General features: G+C 33.3%; 1 protein-coding gene across 1 annotated transcript; it reads right to left on the bottom strand.

Annotated features, from left to right (window-relative positions):
• Nucleotides 1–15865: 15865 nt before the first annotated feature.
• On the bottom strand, nt 15866–24747 carry LOC112017391 (uncharacterized). Its single transcript, XM_065776013.1, has 4 exons — nt 24605–24747; nt 24309–24472; nt 23095–23305; nt 15866–20862 (listed from the first exon to the last, which is right to left on the bottom strand). Exons 2-4 carry the CDS (start codon nt 24468–24470, stop codon nt 16136–16138), a joined length of 5100 nt encoding a protein of 1699 aa, XP_065632085.1. The 5' UTR covers nt 24471–24472; nt 24605–24747; the 3' UTR covers nt 15866–16135.
• Between the last annotated feature and the right edge of the window lie 2900 nt (nt 24748–27647).

The raw sequence follows: 27647 nt of genomic DNA, 5'->3' as shown, positions 1-27647 counted from the left end.
GCTCACGTGCTGCCTTTCCGGCCTGCTTAGGGCGTGGCTGCCCTCAGGTCTCTCCTGATTCCTCTTTGGAGCGCTAGTCCCTTCCTGATCTTCCGGTTGGTCATTTAGTGCTGCATCCTTCTGGCGCAGCTATTCTTCCAAGTCGAGGTTCTGTTTGGTGAGACGCTCCACGGCGGCACCGAGAATCCGAACTTGTCTCTCGAGGGTAGTCGTGGGTGGTTCCTCTCCTTGTATGTCATTAGTAGTCGCCATTGAGCGAGTGAGTACCATGCAACCCTTTAGTCCGGGAAACGATAATATGGCTTAATTACGAGTTTCCCACAGACGCCGCCAACTGATGATGCCGAAAATATCAACAGTTAGTTGCACAACGCTCGTACCCTCGAAATGACACCTGCACAAAGAAAAGAGGACCTAACAGAGAGCACCGGCGTGGCGCCGGCCAAATACCCTCCGAAGGTCAAGTTAGAACTTCTTTCAACTCTAGAGTGCTAGAGAGGGGTTCATTATGCGTACTTCGATTTATGAGAGTATTAGGCTTTTATAGTAGTTGAGGGTTGACCTTTTTCCTTGGAGTAGAAGTCTTTTTCTTATAGGATTCTAATACTGATCGTGGGATACGAATAATTTCCTTAAATACCACGCGTGGAGGCCAAGTCAGAATTTTACACATATCCGTCGGCATAGGGGTCGTCGGCTTGCCTTATCCCCGTCAGCCATGTCGTCATCAGTTCATTGCCGCGCTACCTAAGGGCTTCGAATCCGCATCCGTTAGCCTTGGATCCCTCTATTTTTCCAGTTGTCCGAGGGCATCAGCTGGCGAGTTGACCATGATTTATTTTTACGTATCACTACTTTTGCTTACACAGAGAGACAGAGAGAGAGCAGAGTGTGTGAGAGTGTGTGAAATGTACACACATATATGGAACTCTACGTGGAAGGTACTGACGAAGCTTACTTCTCAACGAAGTAGAACAAAGAAGCTGAGGTTGCTTTTGAGAAAAAGTTGAAAAATGCGGTTTTTTTTTTTATTTAATTTATTTTTATTTATACTACTATTTAAAGGGTTGTACCTATTTGGATCGGATTTTTTTTTTGTTCCAAAATACCCTTATTTCTCTAGGTTTAAGTAGAGATAAAACTAAAGGATAATTTGGTAAAATACATGTCTAACTTGCACTAAAATATTATCTAAAAATAGGAATACTCTTACACTAACCCATTTTTATTGTTTTTTTTTAACTTTATTATTATTTAAAAAGAAAAAAAAAGAAAAAAAAAACCCCACGTACTGATAGTTAAAATAATAATAATAATAATAATAACACACATAAATGTCCACTAACCCACTTTTTTTTTAATACTTTATTATTATTTAAAAAGAAAAAAAAAACCCCCACGTACTAATAGTTAAAAATAAAAATAAAAATACAAATGTGCTAATTTAAAAAAAAAAAAAATACTAACACACATAAATGTGGGTGTTGTGTTTACATACATCTACAGTTATTGTAAGAAAAAAAAAAAAAAAACCAACTGTACACTCACATTTTAGTCACACACAACTCCAAACTGCTACCTAACAAATTTAAATCTCCTTAACACCAACTGTACACCCACATTTTAGTCACACACACAACTCCAAACTACTACCTAACAAATTTAAATCTCCCCAACAATTATAATGTTTTCAAATTACTTCCCATCTCTTCCATAAAAAAGAAAATACTCACCATCTCCATACTCAAGTCCCTACTTTTTATACTAAGAGGAACTATAGTAATAGGTGACTACATGCCAGAGGAAGCCACTTAAAAAGGTATTTAATCATCATTTTCTTTCCATTCATGTCAGATAATTTAAGTTTTTATGTTTTTCCAGATCTCTGTCACCAAATTCTATTTAATACAACAGTTCAATAGCTTCTTTTGGAATATAGCTTCCATTCATGATTCTTTTTTTTTTCTTTTTCTTTTTTAAGAGATTACGCTGCTACTTGCTTTCCTAATCAAACACAAACTCTAATAAAGTATCTTAGAATCATTAATGGTGGATAAGTTTTGACCAAGACCATCACTACTTTCTCTGGTAAATTCTTCCAAAAACCTTAATCAAAATGAATTATAGACACTTTGTATTTTTTTTTTGCCTTTGAATTGTTTTTTTAGTTTTAAATCGCATACCCAATATATGGATACTCAAATGCACATTAATGACACACACTTTAAGTTGATAGAAAAAGAGTGAATTTATAGTAAACTCTTTAATAGCACGCACACTAGGTACTTGGTTTGTAGATTAAGTTGTTGTTGTTGTTGTTTATATATATGTGTGTGTGCGCGTGTTTGTGTTTTTCTCAAATAATTTTTTTTTTTTTAATACTTGGCTTAACATTAATTCTTTTATTCTTCTTAGGTTGACTTGATGTAGTCACAAATTTATTGGATTGCATTGAAGAGGCATTGGAATGGAACATTAGCATTGACGAGGTATCGGAATGGAAAGTTTGGGTGACAGAATTAATAAAAATTATTGTATTAATTTACTATGGTATCAAAATTGTTACTTACCTTTTCTTGGTTTTAAAGGTAGTTGATAAATTTTAAATTTAATTTCTTTTTAACTATTATTATAGATGTGTAGTAAGTGGCTAACTCTTAAGATTAAAAAACTAAATTTATAGATTAAAAAAAATTGATAACCGTTGAGCTTTCCTTAAAAAAAATAAAAAAATAAAAAACTTTGAGCCTTTTATCGTATATTAAAAAAAAAAACAAAAACAAGTAGTTGCAAAATTTTAAAATTAAGCTTTTATTTACTTTTTTGATGGATGTGTAGTAAGTGGCTAAATTTTAGGATTAAAAAACTATATTTAGGATTAAACAAAAATGATAACTATCATAAGTATAATTTAAAAAAAAAAAAAAAAAAAAAAAAAAAAAAAAAAAAAACAACAACAACAACAACAACACCAACACCAACACCACCAATTGAAAAAGTCAGCCTTTTACCATAAAAAAATAAATTAAAAAGGTTTAGTTGTTAAATTTTAAATTTAAGCACGTTTTAACTTTTTGTTATGGATGTGTAGTACATGGCTAAATTTTAGGACTAAAATACTATATTTAAAAGAAAAAAAAAATCTACAACAACACCCAAACAAAAACAAACGTGGATCTTGGATGCTTTTCATTTAACAAAAATAAAATAGAAAAAAATACTAACACAAAAGAAAAAAAAAATGGCAGCCATTTATTGTAACAAAAATAAATAAAAACTATTAAAATTTTGTACTTTGTTTTTTTATGAATGTGTAGTAAGTGGCTAAATGTTAGGATTAAAGATAAGTACTAATAACTAGCCTCTGAGCACGCGCTCACGTGCGTGCTCAGAGACTCTTCTATTTTTTTTTGGAAAAAAGTTAATAATTTGCATCAATTATAATTTGGGATTATAACATTTTTCAATCACAAAAAAAAAACTAGGGGTGTGATGAGTATTATGCGCTTGCAGGTGAAATAATTTGCGCGTGCTCAGAGGTTCTTCTATTTTTTTTTTGGAAAAAGTTAATAATTTGCATCAATTATAATTTGGGATTATAAAATTTTTCAATCACAAAAAAAAAAAAAAACCATAGGGGTGTGATGAGTATTATGCGTTTGCAGGTGAAATAATTTTTCATCACACCCTTAGCTTTTTTTGTGATTAAAAAATGTAATAATCTCAAATTATAATTGATACAAATTATTAACTTTTTTTTCAAAAAATAGAAGAATCTCTGAGCATGTGCTTGAACGGGTACTTAAAAACTAGTTATTATTTACGAGTTTTATTACACCTCTATAGTATTATTTATAAGTTATACTATAAGCTGTTCCAAACAAAGTCTCAAGTGATGAAAAGAAAAGGGTCCTAGGAATGTACGGACAGGGAGCTTTTCACACTGATTCGACCCCCTGGGTCTCGTCTTTTTTTGTTTTTTCTTTTTCATATTTCCAAAGGTAACTGGCTAGTGGGCGTGGAATCATAGTGGACGACTGAAAGACTTTTGGATTTTTTTTTTTTCTTTTGCAAAGAGAGATTTTTGAACTTTGATTTGATTGGTCTCCTTTTTACTTTGTAAAATTTTAATGCAACATCCAAAATTACAATTTTGCTCATAACTCGCTTATATAGTAAGTTGTAATTGATAGAAAGATGATGGTGAATTTATATGGAGACACTTTTCTACTTTCCACAACTCATCATATAAGCAAATTGTGAATAAAATTGTGATTTTGAATGTGATACCAAAATTATTTTTTTACTTTTCCAAGAATGTTGTCTTTTACTTCCTCCGTCCCATTTTTTTTGTCCTCTATTCCATTTTAAGATGTCCCAAAATATTGTCCTGTTTCTGAAAATAAAAGTCATTAATTTACTAATGTTCCTATTATACCCCTATTAATTAATTAATTCAATTTTTTAATAAATTTTTTAAGGATAATTTTGGAAACTTATACATTTTTAAAAGGTAGACAAAACAATAAATGATGTTCCCTTAAAAAGTTTAACTTTTCAAACAGGACAAAAAATTTGGGACGGAGGGAGTATTTATTATTATCACTCTTGTGGTTCTTTTGGGTTTACTAACGTACGATGCAATTATTGACGTGACTCCTAGTTCTTAAGATTTTTTTTTTTCCTATTCTGGTATATGGCACTTCCAAACTATACCTATACATTTACCTTTGGACTTAGAAGAGCACATATTAGGGAATCCAATTCCTTATTTTCCAATAAATCTTTATCAACTTTTTTGGCCTGGTCCCACAGGACATTGCACTGTTAAGCAACCTCAAAATTTTTGTTTCTTTGAGGGAGTAGAATCTAATGCAGCTCACTGGAATTGGATTTGGAAAATTGCATGTCCTCCAAAGATGAGAATTTTCATATGGAACTGCTTTCTCAACCGTCTCCCTACAAGATCTTTTTTATCTTGCATCATTCCGAGCTTTCCTAACTTTTGTCCACGGTGTCTCTGTCCTGAAACAACTTTACATATCATTCGCGATTGCCCATGTGCTAAAGATTTTTGGTTGTCTCTTCCTGGAACTAGATCTCTCGATTTTTTTCTCTTTGGATCTTCAAGCATGGCTAAGGGTTAACATCACTAAACACCAACTCTTTAGCCCCTCTTCAATCCCATGGCATTTTATCTTTGCACAAGGCCTTTGGCAATTATGGCTTGCTCGAAATAATATAATTTTTTATCTCCTCCTTCAAATTCTCGTAATCATCTTCTCGACAAAACTTTAAATCTTGCTTTGGAATTCTTCCACGTCATATCTCCAAGAAAAACTAAAACATCTACATGTGTGAAATATATTGCATGGCAACCCCCTCTTTTTCCTTTTTCATCGTTAAACACGGATGACAACTTATTAGGTAATTCTGGTATTGCAAGAGAGAGGTCTAATCCGTAATCACTTGGGAAAATGGGTGATTGATTTTTCTTGCCACATAAAGATTGCTTCTAATAATAAGGCTGAATTGTGGGCTATTAGACAGGGTTTAATTATTGCTTGGAACATGGGTATTAAATTTTTAAATGTTAATGTTGATTCCACTTTTGTTCTTACATGTCTAACTTCTTCTGGAAACTTAGTTTCAGAATTGTTTCCCATAATTTCTAGGATGCTCTTCAACAGCGAATGGGTGGTCTATCTACATTACATATACTGTGAGGCAAACTCTATAATGAATGGTCTTGCGAAGAGGGGGAGGATGCAAGCTAGCTTTTTGGAAACGTTTACTGATTGCCCATCTTTTTTGTTTTGTAAATATGTATGGGACTTTTTGTGCATAGGGACTTCACGCAAGTGCTCTTTAGTTCCTGTAACTTAACACCTTTTACAAGTGTCTATTGGACAAATCTGATATGCTAGCTTTTTAATATAAATAAAATTCCCTTATTACCATTTTTTCTTTTTCTTTTTTTTTGCTAAGATAAGAAATTCCTTTTATACTCCATTTTTTTTTTGATGGAATATTTCATATATATATTTATATATATATATATATATATATATTTAATGTTTTTTAGTATTTTTTAATATTGGAAAAAAGAAAAGAAAAAAAAAGTTAATATAAATATATGGCTTACTTTTTAGAAAACAACATTATTTCATGGCAAGCTAAATAAGAGAAGTTAATAAATCTTTTTCAATACATTTAAGATGGCTATCAAATAAAAGAAAATGAGATAGTTTTATAAAAAAAATATTATTTGAAAAATGGCTTATTTTCTAAAAAACTTTAATATTGAAACAATCATTTTTTAGAAAACTTTAACGTTGAAACAAATCTAGAGTAATTTTTTTTTTTTTTTGGGATCAATTTGATTTTAATTATACTCTAATTTCTTAGTTCGAATTTGGACTCAATTTTTTTAAACAAGAATTTTATTACGTGATAGGTCCATTAAGTTTCTATCTTCTTATGAATCTGGATTCTAGTAAAGTTTTCTCTCATCAAATAAGAGATCTGTAGTTTGATTTTCACCTATACCAAAAAAAAAAAAAAATAGTATATTGGTCTGATGATAAAGAGTTATCATCAAAAGTAGGCATTATAGGTTAAAACTATTTCTCAAAAAAATTCAAAATAAATTTTCTAAGTGGGTTTGACATGAATTAAGTCACAATAGTTTTTATTTTATTTTTTATGTTAAAGTATAAAATATAATTTATTTAACTTTTTATTCCTTTTAAAGTATGTTAAAGTATATGCTACAGATCAGGACAACAACTGCTTTAGGATAAGTTATCTATCCTAAAGAAGTCTTGATGTATTCGAATTCCTTGACGCCATCCTTCTTTTATAACAGAATATTATCTAATTGATGTAATATCTATATATAAAATACAAAAGCTCTCAAACAATTTTCAATAGAATAACGTTTATTCAAACAAATGTGTTCTCACATTCAGATCTGTTGTCATAGAGATATAGTTGTTGTGGGGCCTGTTGGTTAAAAAGATATAGTAATCCTCAAATGTGGGCTCGGGGCCCAACGGCCCAATCCGAGGACGCGTAGTTATCCGAGGATAGCCTAGAAAAGTTTTATTATTATTAAATGAATAATATAGGAGAAAGGAATGGATATTGTATACAGCGGCATAACGTACGTCCGAGGACGACAAAGTCCGAGGTGAATGTAACTTTCGTTTTATTGAGGAGACTCCGCAAAGTTGTATCTGAACTGGAAATTGGGTATAGATCTAAGGGGGAGTCGGGGAAGGTATCAAATATCTTCCAAGGCCATCACCTCCACATTAAATGCTTTCCAGCTAACCCTCTGGCTGCATTAATGTGGAGGTGATACCAGAACAGTGACTAAGCAGCTTTATGGCCACTGAGCAGAACGTTCCGGTAGGTGCTGGATGGGACAGAAAGGCGTTCCCACGATAAGAACTATACGTGTACAATGGAAACGGAAGGGAGAACGGAGTATATAATGGAGAAACGAATGAAATTGGAGGAGGGAGATCTTTTTAGAAAGAGGAAGAAAAAAGCAAAGAGAGAGGGACTGATAGAAGGCCGAGGAGAGTTTTTCTAAAATAATAAACCTAAAGTATCCCTTGTAACCTGATGAGTAGAACTTTTCCCATCATACAGCACTAGTTCTTGGACCCATGCTCTAAAAATTTATTGTTTGGGCTTGTTGGGCTGAAAACTCATTCACACTCAGGGTCAATCCAAATTGAGTCCCTACAGTTGTCAATGTGTTATTGTCACAGGGATATTACTCAACCAAGGTCCACAACTAAAATGGACGGAGTGAAGGCTTATGATTCAGTAAATTGAAATTTCATGATCAATATTATAGTTGTTGCTAAGAGCTTTATAGTTCAACTAATTGACATCTCATAGTGTTTTCAATGGCCGGGGACCGTCTAAGATACAAATCCCCCATCTCTCATTGTAACTATAGAGTTAAAAAAGAAATGAAAAAAAAAAAAGTCTCTACCTGTTGGTATTCTCAAAAGTTCATTAATTAGATCAAAAGGCAATTGATGTCTCTTTAATGGTTTATTTTAAAGGTGGAAGGGTTCTTAGACAAGAAGTCCTTTTTGACCTTCTTGGTTTGTCATAGCTATGGTGGAAGTTTTCTCTAAGCTGATTAGCCGGTATGAAAGATAACTTCAAATAACATCCAAAAAGGTGGCTCTCTACCATCTTTGTTTTGTAGATGACTTGATGCTTTTTGTTGCAGCTGATGAAACCACTATCCTTGCAGTCCAGAGAGTTCTCTTGCAATTCAAAGACATCTTTGGTTGTTAATCAAGCTAAAAGTGAGTTGTATCTGATGTAATGAAGCAGAGAATTATGCCCATCTTGAACTTCAAGAAGGATCATTACCAGTTAAGTATTTAAGAAGACTTGAGAAAGTTCAGCTGCCCAAGTATCTAAGAGTAAAAATTTCATTGTGCTGCTGGAATATTTGGGCTATAATTATGCTCAAGTTGTTTCTTTTAGAATTACAAAGAGTTGGCTTAATGTTTCTTAAAACCTTATGATATCTATAAGGTCTTGTGTTTGAGTTTTGAAAATCATTTTAAGTCACTCTCAAAAGATTCGTTCAGGTAACAACCTAATGTGTGTATAACATAATTTACACATATCCGAGAGAATAATCTGGTGCTCAAAATGGTGTCTTAAAAAAAAAAAAAAATGTATGCACGTCTGATTGTTGGACCGAGAAAAGTCCAATATCTTGCAGGAAAGATCTTGGACCTCATTAGGCCTGGAGGTCTAACGAGGCAATACTGTATTCAGTTTGTATTCTTTCTTTTCTATTTTCCAGTGTCAGTTGTTAATGTTACTTAGGCTTAGAGGCCCAATTTCCTTCCTACAATGCTGACCTTTGATGTCAACTTGTCAACGGTCTTGGGCTTTGGCTGATTATTACCCACCATCACCATCAACAAAACTTTAGTCCTAAAATTTAGAGTCAGCTATGAATTTTTGATAGATTAAATTGGATTGGCCACATAATTTTTTTTTCTCCATTTTATCTTATCTAAATTCATGTTCTCTATTACTCTCGTAATTGACATGTCTTTTATTATTATTATTATTATTATATTGATGTTATTTTTGGCCTTCTACTTTTTTTTCATTCTCCAACTTGGATCGATTCACTCTTTCTTATCAATTCATTACTTACTATCCTTTGAACATGACTAGACCATCCTTTCCTCAATATGGGCTACCACTATTTTTAAGCGGATTTTATCATTTTGATTTTGAATTTTATTTATTATTTTTTAATGTATTTCTGCTTATCCATCTTAACATTCTCATTTCCACTATATTCATTTTATGTATATATTGCCTCTTACTCGCCCAACATTTGCTACCATAGAGTATAGTTGGTTGTATAGCCATTTTATAAAATTTTCCTTTTAATTTAACTAATGTGTAACTTTATGCATATGCACAGGTATAATTAAAAGTAATCACACTTACACAATTCAAATTATACTATTTTTTTAAAAAACGTTCAAATTATACATGATATTAGCTTACATTTTTTTTAAACTATACACTAAAATATATAATGGTTTATATATATATATATATATATAAGGTTGGGTTTAAGTTACACTTGGTATAACTCTAAGCAATGTTACACTACCCAATAACTTGTTATAAAATTCATATTTTGGAAATCCCACTGTTGAATTACATGTTTTATATGTTTTTAACATTCTTGCCAATTTTTATGTCAATTGAATGTATTTTACTATTCGATCCATAACCTCATATTTTACACATTATTTTAAATTACAAAAATTTGAATTTAAACAATTGATTGATAAAATGACTATTGATCTTTGATAACCATGAAAATTTTCAAGAATGGAGAATATACGAAGATAATGTAATCTAACAGTGGATTGGTTAAAATTCGTATTTAATTAAAAAATATTGAGTGATGTAACATTGCTTAAAGTTACACCAGGTGTAACTTGAACCCAACTCATATATATATATATATATATGTATGTATGTATGTATGTATATAGCCTAGATTATGTCTTAGTAGTCAGAAAATCTAGCAGAGAGTTAAAAGATCTTGCAGACCAGATGCTCCTCCAGGCTTCTCAATTAGAAGAAAAAGAAAAGACTTCTATTGCCTCTTCTAAAGCATCTACCAGTCACCATCCATTTGACCTCTTCCAAGATTCTCAAGATCCCTACGAGGGTCATAATTTGGACAATCCCTAGACTATTTTGGTAACACTAGTCACTACCGAGAATGACTCCAAACAGCTCTAGATTCAGTCACTATTTAGAACTTGAATCAAAACAATACCAACAAATAGAATACTATTCATGATGGTACCAGCCGACACAAAAAGACATAAACAGTACCAAAGCCATATGAAAGACCCCTCTATTGTTTATATATATATGATTTAGAATTTAATTGGATTTAGATTTTTTTTTTTTTTTTTTTGCACTCAATAATTCACTTGCCATAAAAATTAAAAAAAATTAAATGAACACGTTGCATAAAATTTGATTTCAACTAAAATCCAATTTATAATCTAATTAAATTTGAACTCTTTAATTTTTACACTAAATAATTTACTTGATACAAAAATTAAAAATTGGATAAAACACGTGCAAAATTGAAAATCCAATTGAAATATAATTGAATTTTCTCTGAATTTTGGTTATTAACATATATAGAGGTAACGGTCACACAATACTTCTAATGTACTTCTCCACTTCATTCACCCTGCTCTTATTCTAAGAATCACATCATCTTCAATTTCTACATCTTTATGAATTATTGATCCAAGATAAACATATCCAACAAGCTTGCGCAGATAGTTCTAGCTACAATTTATAATATAACTAATTATATGTCATTAAACAATGAAAATAATTTGAAAAGTACCTTTTTTTAATTAAAAAAAATCAGGGAAAGGACCTTTCAATGCCATCAAAACATTGAACATCATAAAAAATTTATAAACAATGATCTTTCTGTTGACTCCTTATACTCTTAAACTCATTTACTGGTCCACACTTTCAATTCTACCAGAGGTTTAGGCTATCAAGCATCCATAGTCTGAAGTCATAAAGCCTTCATAGGCACCTCACCATAGTACACAAGGTGACCACTGGTTATGGAATGAATTTTAATTATTGCACTCTACATACAATACAAACAATATATATATATATATATATTTCTCCTTGCATATTTGAAAAGAAAGCCTAATATGAGATGTCAATGTTTTCATAGTCTGAAGTCATAAAGCCGTCATAGGCACCTCACCATAGTACACAAGGTGACCACCGGTTATGGAATGAATTTTAATTATTGCACTCTACATACAATACAAACAATATATATATATATATATATATTTCTCCTTGCATATTTGAAAAGAAAGCCTAATATGAGATGTCAATGTTTTCACCAAGATAAATTAAAGTTATATTCAATCAACCATTTTTGTAACATAATTCTATAACCATTTGTAATATAAAAAAAGTGGACAACATGTAAGGGATTTAATCAAAATATGCAAAAAATAAATAAATAAATAAATAAAAGTGGAGCTAATTGATTCACAAAGAGACCTGATCAGAGAGACCGAAAACATCCTTTCAATTTCTTTGATTCTCAAAGTTCAATTCCATCACAGAATTGGAAATCAACACCAAGTGATAGGGCTGCTTTCTCTTAGTGCAATTTTTTCAATTTTCTTAGAGCTTCTAAATGTAATGAGGCTGAAATGATTTTGAATTTAATACACCTATCCACAGAATTTCGGCCTTGGGAGATTTAACATGCCCGATATGATAATTTTGGCTCAATTCAAGTACAAACTTCTGATTTCCTAATGAATTTCCAACTACATTACCAATCACTCTAAAAACTCAAGCTAAAGAGACAAGTTACCTATTCACAAGTTCCAATAATCTCATTGTCTAATTATACACCAAGATTTATTCCCATTTACTAATTAAAAAAATGCACTTAATTTTGTTAATTTAAATTCAAACAGCCTCTCCTATGACTAGAAAAAGTTTTTAAGCTCTCCGTTTGTTTACTTAAAAAACAAAAGGAAAGATAGCAAAATTTTGAGCATTTCATGATTTTTTTATCCTTTTGGGATTCTCATGATTCAACTCTCACCTTAGCTTGCTATCATAGTTTCAACAAGACAAGTAATAAGCTCACCTTCTTTTCCATTCTCCTCCTATTGAAAGACCCCAAATCCAAAATAACACAATCTGGACCATTTTTTTTTTTTTTTTCTTTTTCTACTCCTTTGGGATTTCACATAATGGAACTCTCACATCAGTCGAACTAAGTGAAAAGCTCAACAAAAGTAATAAGCTTACTTTCTTTTCCATTTTTCTCTTACCAAAATACATCGTTTCATAAAAAAACTTGGACTATTTCATTAATTTCTTTTGGCACCTTCTGTATTTCTTATAATTGAATTCTTACATAAGCTAATAGCTTCAACAAGACAAGTAAAACACTCAATTTCTTTTCCAGCTTTTCTCTTCTAATAGAGCCAAAATTACAACGAAACACACATATAGATGTGATGTATAGAGGAAAGTGATATAAAAATTAGAAAAAATGACATTAGGCCAAAGGAAACAAAAGCAACCTTATAATCATTATGTGGCATGCCATTAAATCAAAATTGTTCATTCCTTTGGCTTCCTAATTACTGTTTACAATTTAACTCTAAGAAACACATTTTTCTAAAGAAGTCACAATTTCAACAAAGTATGTAAGTTTCTTTTTGTCCATTTATATTGGTAGAAAGAAATATAAAGAGTGCCAAATTATGGTTGAACTGAGTTTAAATCGCAAAGAGATCTCATTTAAACATCTACTGTATCATTTCTCTTCATAATAATGTTATTCAGGTCTTATGAACCATAAAATTGCAACATTCCAAAACCAAAATAGGCCTAAACCACAAGGGGGTAGAATGCAGTTCCCATAATTTTTACAGTCAAGGAAAACCACAAATTTGCACAACTAAGAACTGAAACGTATTTATGCGATATTCTTATATTAAACAGTAAGATAATTATAATTGTGAGTATATGATCCATTAGATCTCTTAGACACCTAACACAATAAACATTAAAAAATAGATAAAAGTTCTAGATGTGAAAACCATCAGTTTGCTCATCCAGAAACTTCCATTTCCAAAAACATTAGGGGTTCGTTTGGATACAGCTGAAAACTGAAAACTGAAAAACACTGTAGCAAAATAATTTTTAAATGTGTGAATAGTACTGTGGACCCATTTTTAATAAAAAAGTTGATAAAAAGTGAAATTTGTGGGTCCGTGAACAGTGCACAACTGTTCACAAGAAAAGTCAAAAAAGCCGGCTGGGAAAGCTGAAAAAAAAAAAAAAAAAAAAATGCAAACGCGTTTGGGAAGCGCAAAACGCACTTCCCAAACGCACACTAGGCCATTTCATCAATTATATTTTACATGCACTGTTAAAAATATGATTTTTTTTTTTTTTTTTTTTGGGTTGCCATTTAGCATGATTTTAGCAACTATTTTGTTAGTTGGCAGGTTTTTGAAACATTTTAGTAAACTAGCATCTCGAGTTTCTTAGACACGAGTTCAATGAAGGAACTCGAGTCTCACACACATGATTTTGATGCTTTGGAAGGCTGATGTGGAGATTTTCATACATGTAAGACTCGAGTTTTGTTTTTACAAATCTAAGAAATGGAGAAGAAGAATGAAGAAAGGAGAGGAAGAAGAAGAAGAAAGAAAGAAAGAAGAAAGAAGAAGAGGAAAGAAGGAGAAGAAGATCTAAAGAAGAAGCAAACCTAGCATGCACAAACCCAGATCTTTCTTTAGCCAGAACTCGAGTCTTAGAAACTCAAGTTCCACGTGCACTTTTTCTTCCGCATCAAATTGCCACGACTTTGAACTCGAGACATAGAGACTCGAGTTTCAGAGCCTTGAGATGATAGTTTGCAAAACTGCAAAATAGTTTTGCAAACTTAAAAACTAAGTAGTTGCTAAAATAATGCTAAATGTCAAATTTCCTCTTAAAAATATGCCAATATTTTCTATAAGTAAATTAAACTTTCAGTTCCTCACTAGTGGTCGAGAAAAATGTATCGCACGTATAATATGTTGGAATGATAAAGAAGTATTACCTTGGCATGCACAGAGTTAATATATTCATAAAGCAAGAGTTATGATGATTAAATACCTTAGTTTCTCTAGTGAGGCACAGCCTAAATACATATTGCATATTGGACAAGGGTTCATTTTCTCATCTGTTAACTTCTTGTATATAAGCTTCCTGCAAACTGTTTTCAAATTTATAAATAACAAGAATCAGATATTGTACTTGGAATATACATGATACAAAAAGGAAATACAGCATTTCATGCTGCCCATATGCCTTGGCCAACATTTTGTTAGCTTGAGAAAGCGAGATTCCAAAATCAAAAATCACGCACGTTATGCCTAGAATCAATATATTATAAATTTACACAAAACAAAAACAAATCAAAGACCTAACAATTTTTCCAAAAACAAAAGCATACCTTAGTGAGGATGATATCCAAAAGATCAGTCTATGCTTTTGAATTGCACTGCTCAGTTTGGTGGCTGCAAATCAAATATACCTAGTAGATAAAAGTCCCCTCTGCTTCTATCATTCTCATCCTTTCCCTCTTCCCTTCTCAGTCTCCCCCTGCTGTCCCATCTCTCTTTTTTTCTCACCCACTGCTTCTGTACAAGCAATTTTTTTTTTCTGTGTTTCTCTCTTGGACATTTTTCTCACCCAAATCGGTGAGTTTGTATGTTTTCCATTAACGCTTGAAAAGAATCGTTTTGGCTCAATAAAATTGAGCACAACAAAAAACTATTCAGTTGGCTCCGCTGCTCTTTATTATAGATAATAGATAGATGCTCACATGCTGACACAAGAACATCATAGGGCTTTGGACTAGTCATCATAATAACAATTAAGCTAAACGTTTAAGGTTCTAGAAAGACTATTTGAAGTATTTTCAAAATGAGGTCAATTGATCCAGCATGAACAAACAATGAACTTGGTAATGCTAAGACTAACGTAGTAACGTGTTCAATGAAGTGATATGAACCTAGCAAACTTCAAAACTTATGCGCAGCAAATGTTTAAAAAATAAATAAATATACGGAAACTGAAATACTTTTGTCCAGCAAATAACATTACCAAAAAAAAAAAAAAAACACCAAAATTAATGTCATGACTCATGACCGGAAAAGGCATTAACCACAATGCAATAAAATTAAGGCTTATTGTGATTGCTTACATAGTTCAGATCTATCTTATACACGCCTTATGTAGGATTCAATAAATCCTTGAAAAAAATAATCATACAATCCAATCTGATTAACACAATCTCGAGTATCATAATTTTCTCCACTAATATCATTAACGTCTGAGAGAAGGATCATGTTGCATTACAGTGTCCCCAAGCCACACAAAAATATTGACCTAGCCCTAATATTGTTTGTTACAACTTGAGGAAAACAATAGCCATGTCTACGACATATTCCAAACAGACTAATAACATTACAATTAAGAACTCTTCTTAATCATGTATATAAGACAATATACACTCAGCCAATCCATACAATCTGAGATGCCACAACAAGTCATTTGATTGATTAAAAGTCAAATAAAGAACATAATTAAGTTAGAAATATTAAAAGTATGATAATATATTTAAAATTATTAAAAGTCCTATATGTCAAAGACCATGTTTTGGTCCACCGCTCAAAAAAATCAAAAAAGACCAAACTTGAGGCACAAAAATATATATGCATTTCAATACCAAACATTACCATTTAGTTCAGAATTACAAGAGTATCACCTCAAGATAGAAATACAAACAAAGGAAAACCTAGGACAAAACAATATAAGGTTAACACCTTATGACTGACCAATAGAATTAGAATAGAAGCAACTGACTCATTCTTTTGACATTTACGCCAAAAACAAACTCAGAAACACACAAGAAGTATACGAAAGAAACACTTACAAATATTAACAGTTCATGGCATATATCTAACTAGTCAGAAGGAAAGACAGATGCAAGGAACCCCTCGTCCTCCAAGAAAATTTGCAAATTCTTGGACTTCATTAAAAACCTTACTGCTTCCTCGTTAAATTCCAGCATGAAAGCCAGCTTGATCAGTTCAGAGAGTGCACCAATATGCTCGCTGTTCTCCCATAACACACCCTCAGATATTGCTTCAGAAAAGTATGTAGCATATTCAATGAGATTCTTAAATCCCCTAGACCTGCCTAACTTCTGTGAGAAAAACTTAGACGCCTCTCTATCCCAGCGTATCATTCGGTTTGCTCTTGCTTTAACAGTCTCCCCGGAAGAAAGTAATAAACTGTAGTTTACAGTTATCGGTTCAGCTGTCTCAAGGAAAGTAACATTCAGAAGCCTTCTGATAGTTTCATGCCTCCTTTCTGCTTCCATTTTCATCACAGGATTTGCTAGAAAACCAAGAATGAGTGTAACCAGATCTTTTGTAATCAAAATCTCCTTTGGATTCACCTGATTCAGTTTCTCAACATCCACTGAGGATGATTCTTCCTTCACTACAGATTCAGATATAGTGCGAACACCAATTTTCCTGTAAATATCAAACAACTGCATCTGAGGTAAAGAAGCCACACTTGGCTGAGGGTACCAGACAAATATAGGTTGATGAGAAAATTGTTCAAAAAGACCCTTCAGCTGAAGATCATCAGCAATAAAAACATCATTCTTGTTGAACAGCAAAATTTCATCTGAGCTGGAAGCAACTGGCAGTTTCAACAGCTTATCAGTGAGAGTTCTCTCGGTCTTTGCACTCCAGTGCTTCGAAACATAAACCCAGAACTTAAGGCAGTCAGCATGTGACAATTGGTGTCCTGAACTTTCCCAGGCCTCCCAAAGCGTACAGTAATCATCAACTGAAGGATTGCATCTAACACAGAAAGCATGTAAAAAATAGTTAAGCAAATTTGGTTTATAATATTTGTCAAGAACTTTCAGCTGCGTCCTGAAGAGACCATCCTTGTCATGCAGAACACATTCTTCGGGCCTCAGCCACTCTCCATACTGACTTCCCTTTGGGAGCCAAATCCATCTCTCAACTTCATTGTCTGGCACCCAATTAAACTGGCTCAAGTAATTATATATTCGAACAATACTAGAAAATTGAACATGGGAATCAAGGTGGCTGGCAATCAATGAGCATCCTTTCTCAACATCAACGGTGACTCCTATTGCCTTGAGCTCTTTTTTGTAGGATGTAATGTTAGAACCATAAAAATATTCATCAATGAAAGGTCCATCTGTCCGCTCCAAATAAGTGCCCCAACTAGAATCGAACAATAAGCACTTGTCTGGAGGCTGATAACCTTCAGTGGTTTTCAACCATTTCTTGCAAATTCTTTTTGAGAAATCATCTGGAAAGGAATAACTACTATCTTGCAATAAAATCTGAAAGCATTTCAGCAATGAAAACACATTTGCAGGAGTTATGCGGGTGTAGTCCGAGGGAAAGTGAAGACCAGCAACCACAAACTCAACACCATCTTTGAATTCAACAACTACTCCCATGCTCTTCAGCTCTTTCTTGTATTCATGAATGCCCTTGCCATAATAGTTATCAGTATCTCGTATGAAAGGGAGGACAGTAATTGGTGAAATTGATAGCCAATCTGGCCCAGACAGAATGCACTCGCTTGGAGTTTTTCTGATACCTAACGTAGTCCTCAACCACTTGACCTCACGGATACATTTCTTAAGATCTGAAGGAAACTTGTGATCCATATCCTTTAGCTGTCTCAAACATGACAGAAAAGAGAGAACATTTTCATCTGTCATGGAAGATGCCTGCTCTCTGAATCTTTTAGCAAATTCATTGGCCGCCACCTCAAAATCTACCTTCACCCCGGCTTGCTTCAATTCATTTCGGTAAAAGAAAATGCTGCTTCCATAGAAACCACGATCAATTATTGGAAAAACTTTGAAAACCTGTAGAATGCAAACCCACTGATGGTCAAACAAGAAACATTCTCCTGGAGACTTGTAACCAAGATTCGTCTTGAAGCTTTTCACACCTCTTAAAGCCTCAACAAGTTTGTTGGAAGATCCTAGACGACGCATACATTCCAGTATCAAAAGAACAGCCTCAGGTGTCAGAGATGTCAAGCGTGAAGGTGATTTTAAGTTGTCTATAACAAGTTGGTAATGATCACTGAAGCCAATTACCACACCAAGCAACTTGAGTTCCTCTCTAAAAGAAAGGATTTCCTCTCCATCGATGAAGGGGATGTTACTGATTTGCGATGCAGTTTTCCATTCCTCATCAAGCAAAACAGATTCAACAGGAGACCTGTCACCACAGCATGTCCTTAGCCATCTCTTATCCTTGATACTGTTGATGAATTCATCCAGGGGAAGAAAACTTTTTCTCAAAAATCTAATGAAATTTAGCACAGACATGGTTAAATTGGAGTATTTGAAAGACATGAGACGCTCCCCAATAAATTTACATGCTTCCACATACTCAGACATAACTCCAATTTTCTTTAGCTCCTCCTTATACTCATTTATTCCATCACCATAAAACCTTATATCAAGCAATGGAATATCAACAAGCACTGATCCATTCTGCAAAATGTTTCCCAATGAGGAGGAAAGCATGAATGACTGCGAAGGTGGCCGGTACCCAGGACAGCCACTAGTAGTAACTTTCAGCCAGCTACCTTCCTTTATGCATTTCAAGAACTTCTCGGGAATGTAAATTTCTCTACATTTCAGGTTTCGAATCCAACCCAATAGCAAGAATGCATTTTGCTTGGTGAGTGGTGATGAGACCGTAGGAATTGTAGCATTAGGAGGAGATATATAAGGGATATCAGAAGCTCCAACATGGGTTTTAAGGAACTCAAAGAGTCTCTCTCCAGAAGCATATTCACCTGCAAAATAGCCTGGTTGCAAGTAGTCTTCTGCTAACTCAACATAGCCTTCATTTGTCCATGGATTTGAACCAATCAATCTCACCCATTTGCTTCCATTGGCAGGGACAAGGACCCCTTTTCTGTGTGTCTTTAGATTCCAATAGTTATCCACAAGTGGCATAGAATCACATAAAACACCAACCTCCCATTGGGAAAGGTAAGACTTTTGAAGTGAGTGGAACAAAAAGTGAACAAAGGCAATAGCACGCTTCTGGCAACTATTGAGATATTTGTTAACATGATCTGCATACTCATAGACACTCATAGCACCAACCTTCACATGATCTCGTAGCCACTCCAACACTGTATCCCTCTTAGTGAAGAACCGTATTCTTTCTTGTGTGCTTTTCGGCCAAAAAAAGTAATTGGCTGGACATTTGAATTCCTTGTTCCAATCAATGAGCCATGAGATATGCTCAGAATGACGGGATAACGACACCACTCTGTCACGATTCAACTGCATGGATTCATTTATGCTACACAAAGACACATCGCCATAAAGACCCACATATTTTATTAGTGGTATGTACTTGATGTTGGTAGAGTCAAATTTGAACCTCCAGTTATCAGCAATAAATAGTAAAATCTCCAAATACACATCCTCTGACACTCCTTCAACAAGTTTAGAACTTTGGATGCACTTTGCATACCATTCTTTGTTGACTAGTTCCACACCCAAGAAATTCAATATGTGATCATATTCTGTTCTATCAAATGAAGAGCTCAAAATGTACTTCCCATGTGATGAAAGATGAAACAGGCTCACCCCTTGCTTCCTAGCCATCTCCAGAATGGTCCAGAAAGCAGGCATAAGCCTACCAACTTCATGAGGTTGATGAAAGAACCTCTGCTCCATGTAAGACTCACTTGGAAGAATACTTTCTTCAAGAAGCTTTGATTTGATGGACTCCCTGACAACATTCAACTCTTGATAAGAAGAGCTGTTGATGGGAATGAACCTGAACATGGGAGCCAAACTAGACATTGGAACATTTTCAGAATTTTTAACTAGTGAAACAAACGCATTGATAAAAGCAGAGGGCACGCAGTCAAGAATCCCTTGGTTCCACTTGTTGTCCAAGAGAATTGTTTCCCTTGACGAGGCAAGAAGAAAATCTGCCTGAATTATGAAGGGAAAGTTGGTAAACATCTCTGTGGGAAGAAATGCATAGATCCCAGGTGAGCTCATTCCCCTATGGAGGCGCTCTTCAAAAGGAAAAGCCAATGTGATCACCAACTCTTCAACTTCCATTCTCCTTTCCACTTTGTTTTCCTGCCTGACAGGAAACTTTTGCCTCCACATAAAGTACCTGCATTCTCCCTCAGACTCCTTACCCTTTTCATCAGCAGAGAGATGGATTGTGTAGGACACAGCATCAATGTTCTTTCTCACCACCAATTCAGTCTCACTTGTAATTGCGATTGCACTTACAGTATTGAGCCTGGGGTCATTGTTATGTTCCCTTACTGAAAGCCGCTTAATCTTTGATAGGAACAACAGAACTTCAGGATGAACATTTGAGAGCTGCTGCTTCACAGGTTTGACCTTATCGAACTTCAGAGGTAAGACTATTGTTGTTGTTGGAAGAGTAGTCCCAGAACCATATATTTTTTTGATGTCAGAAAGTGTTGGATTCTCCTTGACCCATTCAGGAACTATGTACCCAAGATTGCAATGTGGGCAAGGCTTTTCATTGAACCGTATCTGATATCCATTGCTGAATATGTGTGGCTGAGAACTAACTAGAAAGACACTCTTAAATCCAATTCCTGCATATTGACCAGAAAATAAGCTAATTTGAGCAATAAGATAACAGCTAAATTGTCATTTCCGGTAATTATCAACATCATTTTGATTTTACCGTTTTCTTTCACTATAATTGAGGAGATAACATATAGTACTCTGGATTGACATCTTAAGATTAGCATGGGAGTCAATTCACAGGCATTAAGATAGATGAGAGAGAGAGAGAGAGAGAGAGATTAGAGACAGTCAATTCCATTGTTTATTTGTATTTTTCAAATTGTGAAAAAAAATAGTTCCAACTTTTACGTCATTTTTTCATTGCAGTTTCTACAAAAAAGAATTAAAAATGAGTAAAAAAAATGAAATAAAGACGCGAAACAATTTTTTTTATTCCATATTTAAAACAAATATAAAAACATGTTTGGAAAATATTTTCCAATCATGTTCTTACACATTTGAAAACATATTTAAAAATGGTGAACCAAACAGACCCTAGAGTTTCGTTTTAGATTTCAAGAACTATTTATGGTTTTGAAGATTTGCATTTAATTATAATGAATTTTGCTCTAATCATTTGGCTTTGTCTTTTGTGATCTTGACTAACACCATGTTTGTTTTCACATAAAACATTTCTCAAAAAATGTTTTCCTCATTTTTGAGCATTTGGGACTACTAAAAAACTTGTTCAAACTGAAATTATTATTCAATGACCAGGAAAAACACATTCTTTGGGGCTAAAAACGTTTTACACTTTTCACAGACAAAAAACATTTGCAAGAGAACACAAACCTCCAAAATGTCAAAAGTATTCCTAAAAGCTAAAAATGACCAATATTCCCTCAAAAGCACCCAATTGCTATTGAAACATTGAAAATGACTAAAAGATCATTTAAACGTCTAAATTGACAAAATATCCCCCCAAAACCTATATTATGTCCTAGATATCCTAGAATCGTCTACGACAACAAAAATAGCCATAAATATCCAGAATGGCCAAACTAACTCAAAATTTTAAAAATGACCTTGAAACCTACAAAAAGAGAAAAAAATAACATCAAAAACCCTTAAATGACAAAGATACACCCCTAAAAACCTCTAAATGATAGAAGAAACCTTAAAATATCCAAAAATCAAAACCTACAAAATAGCTAAAATACCTTTACAATACTGAATACTCCCTAAAACCACCAAAATGACAAAAATATCATAAAACCACTGAAATGACAAAAAATCTCTTGAATCCTTTGAAATGACCATGATATGGCTCAAAATTTTGGGAATCGCCCACATATTTCAAAAGTCATACAAAAAAGCACTTTACAGTATCATTTTGGAGCTGTCAAATGCTTTTAATGATGATCTAAATCTGTAAGATCTTTTTTTTTTTTTTTGGCACTCTTATTTTGATTGGGCTTACTAGTGTAATTTTCAATAGTTTTTTTTTTTTTTTAAGTGTTGAATTAAAGTTTTTATTTAAAACATAATTCAGAATAAAGAAAAGAGTTTCAAGGACAACCAAACTCGGAAAAACAAAAAAATTTCCATCTAAAAGCATTTTGTACCGAAACAAATAGAGCCTAACTTAATAGCACGATTTTGTTTTGATGCCAGGGTGGAGGGAGGGGGGGGGGGGGGAGGGGATTTGTAAGCATCCAGTTAGTTATAGACTTGAACTAGAGCTTATTGATGACTAAAAATATACACTATCTTAAAAATTCCAAAGACTAAGAATACATACCATTTCTATAAAATTAATTGTCAAATATTAACATTCCCTCATACCTTGATTTGTTTGGTTATTTTTTTACAAGCAATATTCTGACTTTGCAAAATTTCATCATGCAAGAAGATTTACTTATAGATTTTATGCATTTGGACTCTCTTTCCAAGGCAACAATCTTTCATGCTTGATTAAAGCAAGTGTTGTAATCCAAATTGCATACGACTTTGAAGTGAGCATCACTAATTTCCATAACATATGAACTCTTAAGTTAGCATTTATCAATTTAGAGAATAATATGTGAAAGTTATTCCTTTTGTGGATCAAAGAATTTTGATGTTTGACTTAAACAAATAAGTCACCAATGTTATGCTTGTTCTGATTTCTTTCCAAGTCAACCCAATTAATATTATTAATATTCTTCTTAACAAAATAGCATTTTGAATAAATCATTTTGGTGTTACTAGTTCTCATAACAGTACATACACTAGAGTGGCTAATATAAGCTGTAATTTTAGGAAACTAGATAAAGTACCTTTCTCTCCAATATAACCGCGTTTTCTATTGCCTTTCTTGGTGGACCGACCAACACTGCAAATAGAGTCAATGTTTTTTGGCGAAAAACCTTTTTCATTGTTGAAAATCAGCAACGTTGCTGGAGCCCCTGTGGCTGTAATGTCCTCAGAAGTTATGACAAACTCAAGAGATGGATCCACCCCCTCCAAGTAAGCGTTATCTTCAGCATTCTGACAAATAAATAAAAAAAATTCAACATTGAACAAAGGTCAATAAAAGTCAACCCTATTCTTTTGCTCCATAAATACATCTAACACTAAGTCTAGATACAAAACCTCTTTTACAATTTTTTTACAATAACTGTGTTTAGAAGTTTGGAGTGAGGGATAGAGGAAACAGGAGGCGAATGATTACATTTTCTCTTGTTTAAATGTTTTAAAATTAAGGAGTCCTCCCTTGTTTGGATGTTAATTTGGAAGGAGAGAAAATGACTATATATCATATAAATTAACAATTATAACCATCTTTGACTAATTTTGAGAGTTCTTTTATGGCTACAACAAAATTTTACAATATTTTTACAAGCCAAAGTGTCAATCTACCATAAGTTATTGTGAAAATATTATGACCATGAGCTTTCTCTAATTTTAAAGTAAATGATATAAATTGACATCAAATAAGCAAAATTAACAATTGAAAATTTTTAATATAAAGAAAAGGTTAATTAAACCTTCTCTATTCCATTACCTCTCCTTCCCTTCCATCCAACCACATTGTAAGATCTATATTGTTGTATATACTTGTCATTATAGTCTTGATATAGACTATGTCTGAATACATAATAAGGATTACATTTTTATAGGATGCGCCACCAAAGGGTCCAAAAATCTACCGGATTTCTATCATGAAAGGCGAAATGCTTCTGGATTTTTTATCATGGAAATATGGTAAAGATTCCAAATTTACAATCACCTAGCAAAGCATTGATGATGGCTATACACCATCCCAAAACAATTTCAGTATATAACAAAGAGGGGTCCCTAATAGTTTATTTGTTAATAATAACACAGAAAGATAAGGGCAAAACTTAAACTAAGGTCATGTACCTAAGTTTTATGTCCAAAAGAGACAAACATGTACATCATCAAGAACCCATAACAAAAACACACACACACACACACATACAAAAACATATACTATTTAAGAAAGAAAGAATGAGAACGAGAAAGTAACCTGAATGAGTTCCATGAGAAAATGTACATCCTTGGCATAAAGCTCAGCAGAGAGGTTCTTGACAGCTTGATGAAGATCCTCAGTTAATGGGTTCTGTTCCCCTCCAATGGAGAACTTTTTTCTACGTATCTCTTCAATGTGTTCTCTCGCTGCAGCCTCCATATCTGTAAGTAACAAGTAACAACACACACTCAAAACTGAAAAACCAGAGATATTTCCTGCTTTTGCATACAGAGAGAGAGAGAGAGAGAGCAGAGTGAGAGTGTGTGGAAGTGGAAGTGGAAGGTTCACTCTACCTAATGTGCTGTCGAAGCTTACTTCTCGAGGAAGTAGAAGAAAGCTGAGAGAGACTGAAAGTGATAAAAGAAAAGTAAAGGGTCCTAGGATTGTACGGAAAGTGGAACTTATTCGACAGCTTGGGTCAAATTGCTTAGAGCTTTTGTTGCTTTTTCATTTTTTCCAAAGGAGAGTAGAGAGAGTGTGGAATCATAATGGACGACCAAGACTTGGTTTGGACTTTGATTGGTTGCATTTTCACTTTTCCGAGAATTTTGTCATTCACTTATGATTATGATTTATGGGTCTTCAAGGTTGGTTTGGATACAGTTTATTTCACTGAAAATTAAAAATTGAAAACTGAAAATATTGCAGTAAAATAATTTTTAAATGTATGAATAGTATCATGGAATCCATTTTTAATATTTTTTTTTCTGAATAAAGTGGTTGTGAGTCTCGTGAATAGTGTATAAATAGTATATTTTGTCTCTAAAAGCTGAAACGTGTGCCAAAAAAAAAAGAGAGGAAAATGTAAAATGCTAGATGCAGGATAATTCCTATACAAACGCTCACTCAAAAAAGAAATATTCTTGATAGTTGGAGTATGTGAATGATGCTCATTTGCGTTTGCTTAACGCGTTTTTTGCTTTTTGCGTTTTAAATCTTGGGTCCCATGACAATAAGTTTTCAGCTAGCTTAAAAAACGCGTGTTTTGCCTATCCTGAGTCCCACGGAAATAAAGTTTGCCTAATGTGCGTTTTGCATTTTGCTTATCAACTAGTTTAAAAAATTATTTTGCTATAATGTTTTTAACAATAAATTTTCAATTTTCAGCAAAATAAGCGATATCCAAATAGACCTTAAGCTCCATTGAATCACATTTTGGCATTTGCGTTTCTGCGTTTTGCCTTTTTTTTTTTTTTTTTTTGACCAGTGCCTCTTGCACTGTTCATGAGACATGAACAGTGCATTAAGGTAAAGATACAGTGCTGAACAGTGTTTTCAGTAGTGAACAGTAACCTAGTAATTTTTTTTTTATTATTTTCAGTAATAAATTTTCAATTTTCAACAAAATAAGCAGTATCCAAATACACACTTAGTCATTCCTTTGATATCCATGGTGGAATAATATATTAATTAAAGGGTCCATTATAAGTTCAACCAAAATTTTTTAAAAAAGGTCTATTAAATGTCATTTGTGAAAAATGCTACATTTATAATATTTTCATAATAAATTATAGGTAATCAGTTGTTATTGGTTCTAATTTGAAATTGTCATTGAAATTACTTTTCTACTATACCAATAATTACTCATAACAACTTATTATATAAAATTTATTGTAAAAATATTGGGCATTTTTCATTATAAATATGATAAAAAAGAGGACAAGCTCACTATTTTTTGAGTGCTTAATAATTTTGTTTATTTATTTGAAATGAAATTCTACTCTAATATCATCAAATAATTTTTTCATTTATTTGAGACAGAATTCTACTGTAGAAAAGAGTGCCAGCTCAGTATGTTTTGAAAACATAATAACGAAATTGTCTTTAAAATGAATGACAAATTTCCTCCCAAAAAAGGCCGATCAACTCTTTCTCTTCCTTTCATTCCCGTCCGTCTCCCCAAAAACAAAACCCAATCAACGCAAGCTCACCCCAATCAAAATCTCTCCTTCTTTCAAACGCATAGACCAAATATGAACCAAATTGAACCGAATGGTCGTCGTAAAAAGCATCCCCAGTCCTCACCAATTCGAGCTCCATCAATCTCTACCTGCTTCATTGACAACGCGAGGTACTCTGTCCCAGGCTCCCAGCCCAGAAGGCCATTGATTTGCATATGGCCATCTCAAAATAGCCCAGCCACCCTTGGTGCAGCCTAAATACTGCAATATTTTGGTATTTGTGGTAGCCCATATATTTTCGCCTAGCTATAATTCTTTGTTGGATTGCCATATTATCATATTATATATATATATATATATATTTTTATATTATATTTACACTAATTGTTTTTGACATAAATAAGTAGTTTCTTCAACTAAATCATGTGTATTGCTGTAATAACACCTCTGTTAAGGATGTAGATTTGGATTTATGAATGCTTGTGGCATGTTTTATTCTTAGTTCAAAGCCTGTGTATTGTTATGATAGTGTCTGTGATATTGTGATTTAAAGATGACTAATATTTTGGTGATTGATAATACTCAAGGCCAAGGCTAAGTTGTGATATGTTTCTAGCGTTAAATTCTTTACATGTCTTTGTTGATTTCTTTGAGTTTTAATTTTGCTTATATAGAACTGTTGGCATTTAGATGTGTTTGTGTGCGGTTATCTTTAGAATAATATATAGATTATGGCTGTGGGAATTTACTTTTTGACCTAAGTAGTTTATAAATCTTGGGGCCTTGAAGCTTTATTTCATCATAGTTTGCCACAAATCCATTGTTTATGTATAACATATTATCTATCCCTTTAAAAGAAAAGGTCTATGAAAGGGGTTTTTTTTGGCCCTGTTTGATGCTTTCTCAGTGGGTATCAGCACCTCTGTGCGTTGCTGCTGTGTGCTGCTATGCTGCAGTTTGAGCATTGTTGTTGATGTACATGCTTATATGCATTATGCTTCTATTGTTCTTAGTGTGAGTTGTATTGTGATACTTGGTAGCTGTTAGCATTGTACTAGGAATTGATATAAAGTCTGAGGATGTTTTGGTGGTTATTGGCAGGTTACATTTTGTTATAGATGACCTGGCTAATTAGGCATGTGCCCAACGTATTATAGAGCATGTGATAGATTAGGAGATAGTTAATCAGTTTCAGCTGCAACTTAGTTTAAAAGGGTGCAATAATTGCAAGGAAGAATATCAAAAGAATAATAATCTAATTCTACTTGGGCTTTGTCTTGAACTCAGGGAGAACCACTGAACCATAGAAGATCAAATTCTACCTGGGCTTTGTCTCTTTAAAGAATAATTACTGATATTTTTACTTTAATTTTAGGTTTTTTACCTTATCAATATAGAATTTTCTAATGTTCTTTCACGATCAGATTTTTATTAC

This window comes from Quercus suber, unplaced genomic scaffold (genome assembly GCF_002906115.3).
Source record: "Quercus suber isolate HL8 unplaced genomic scaffold, Cork oak 2.0 scaffold_125, whole genome shotgun sequence".
Lineage (NCBI taxonomy): Eukaryota > Viridiplantae > Streptophyta > Magnoliopsida > Fagales > Fagaceae > Quercus > Quercus suber.
The sequence above is the reverse complement of the archived record's forward strand: the minus strand, read 5'-3'. Positions and strand labels throughout refer to the sequence as shown.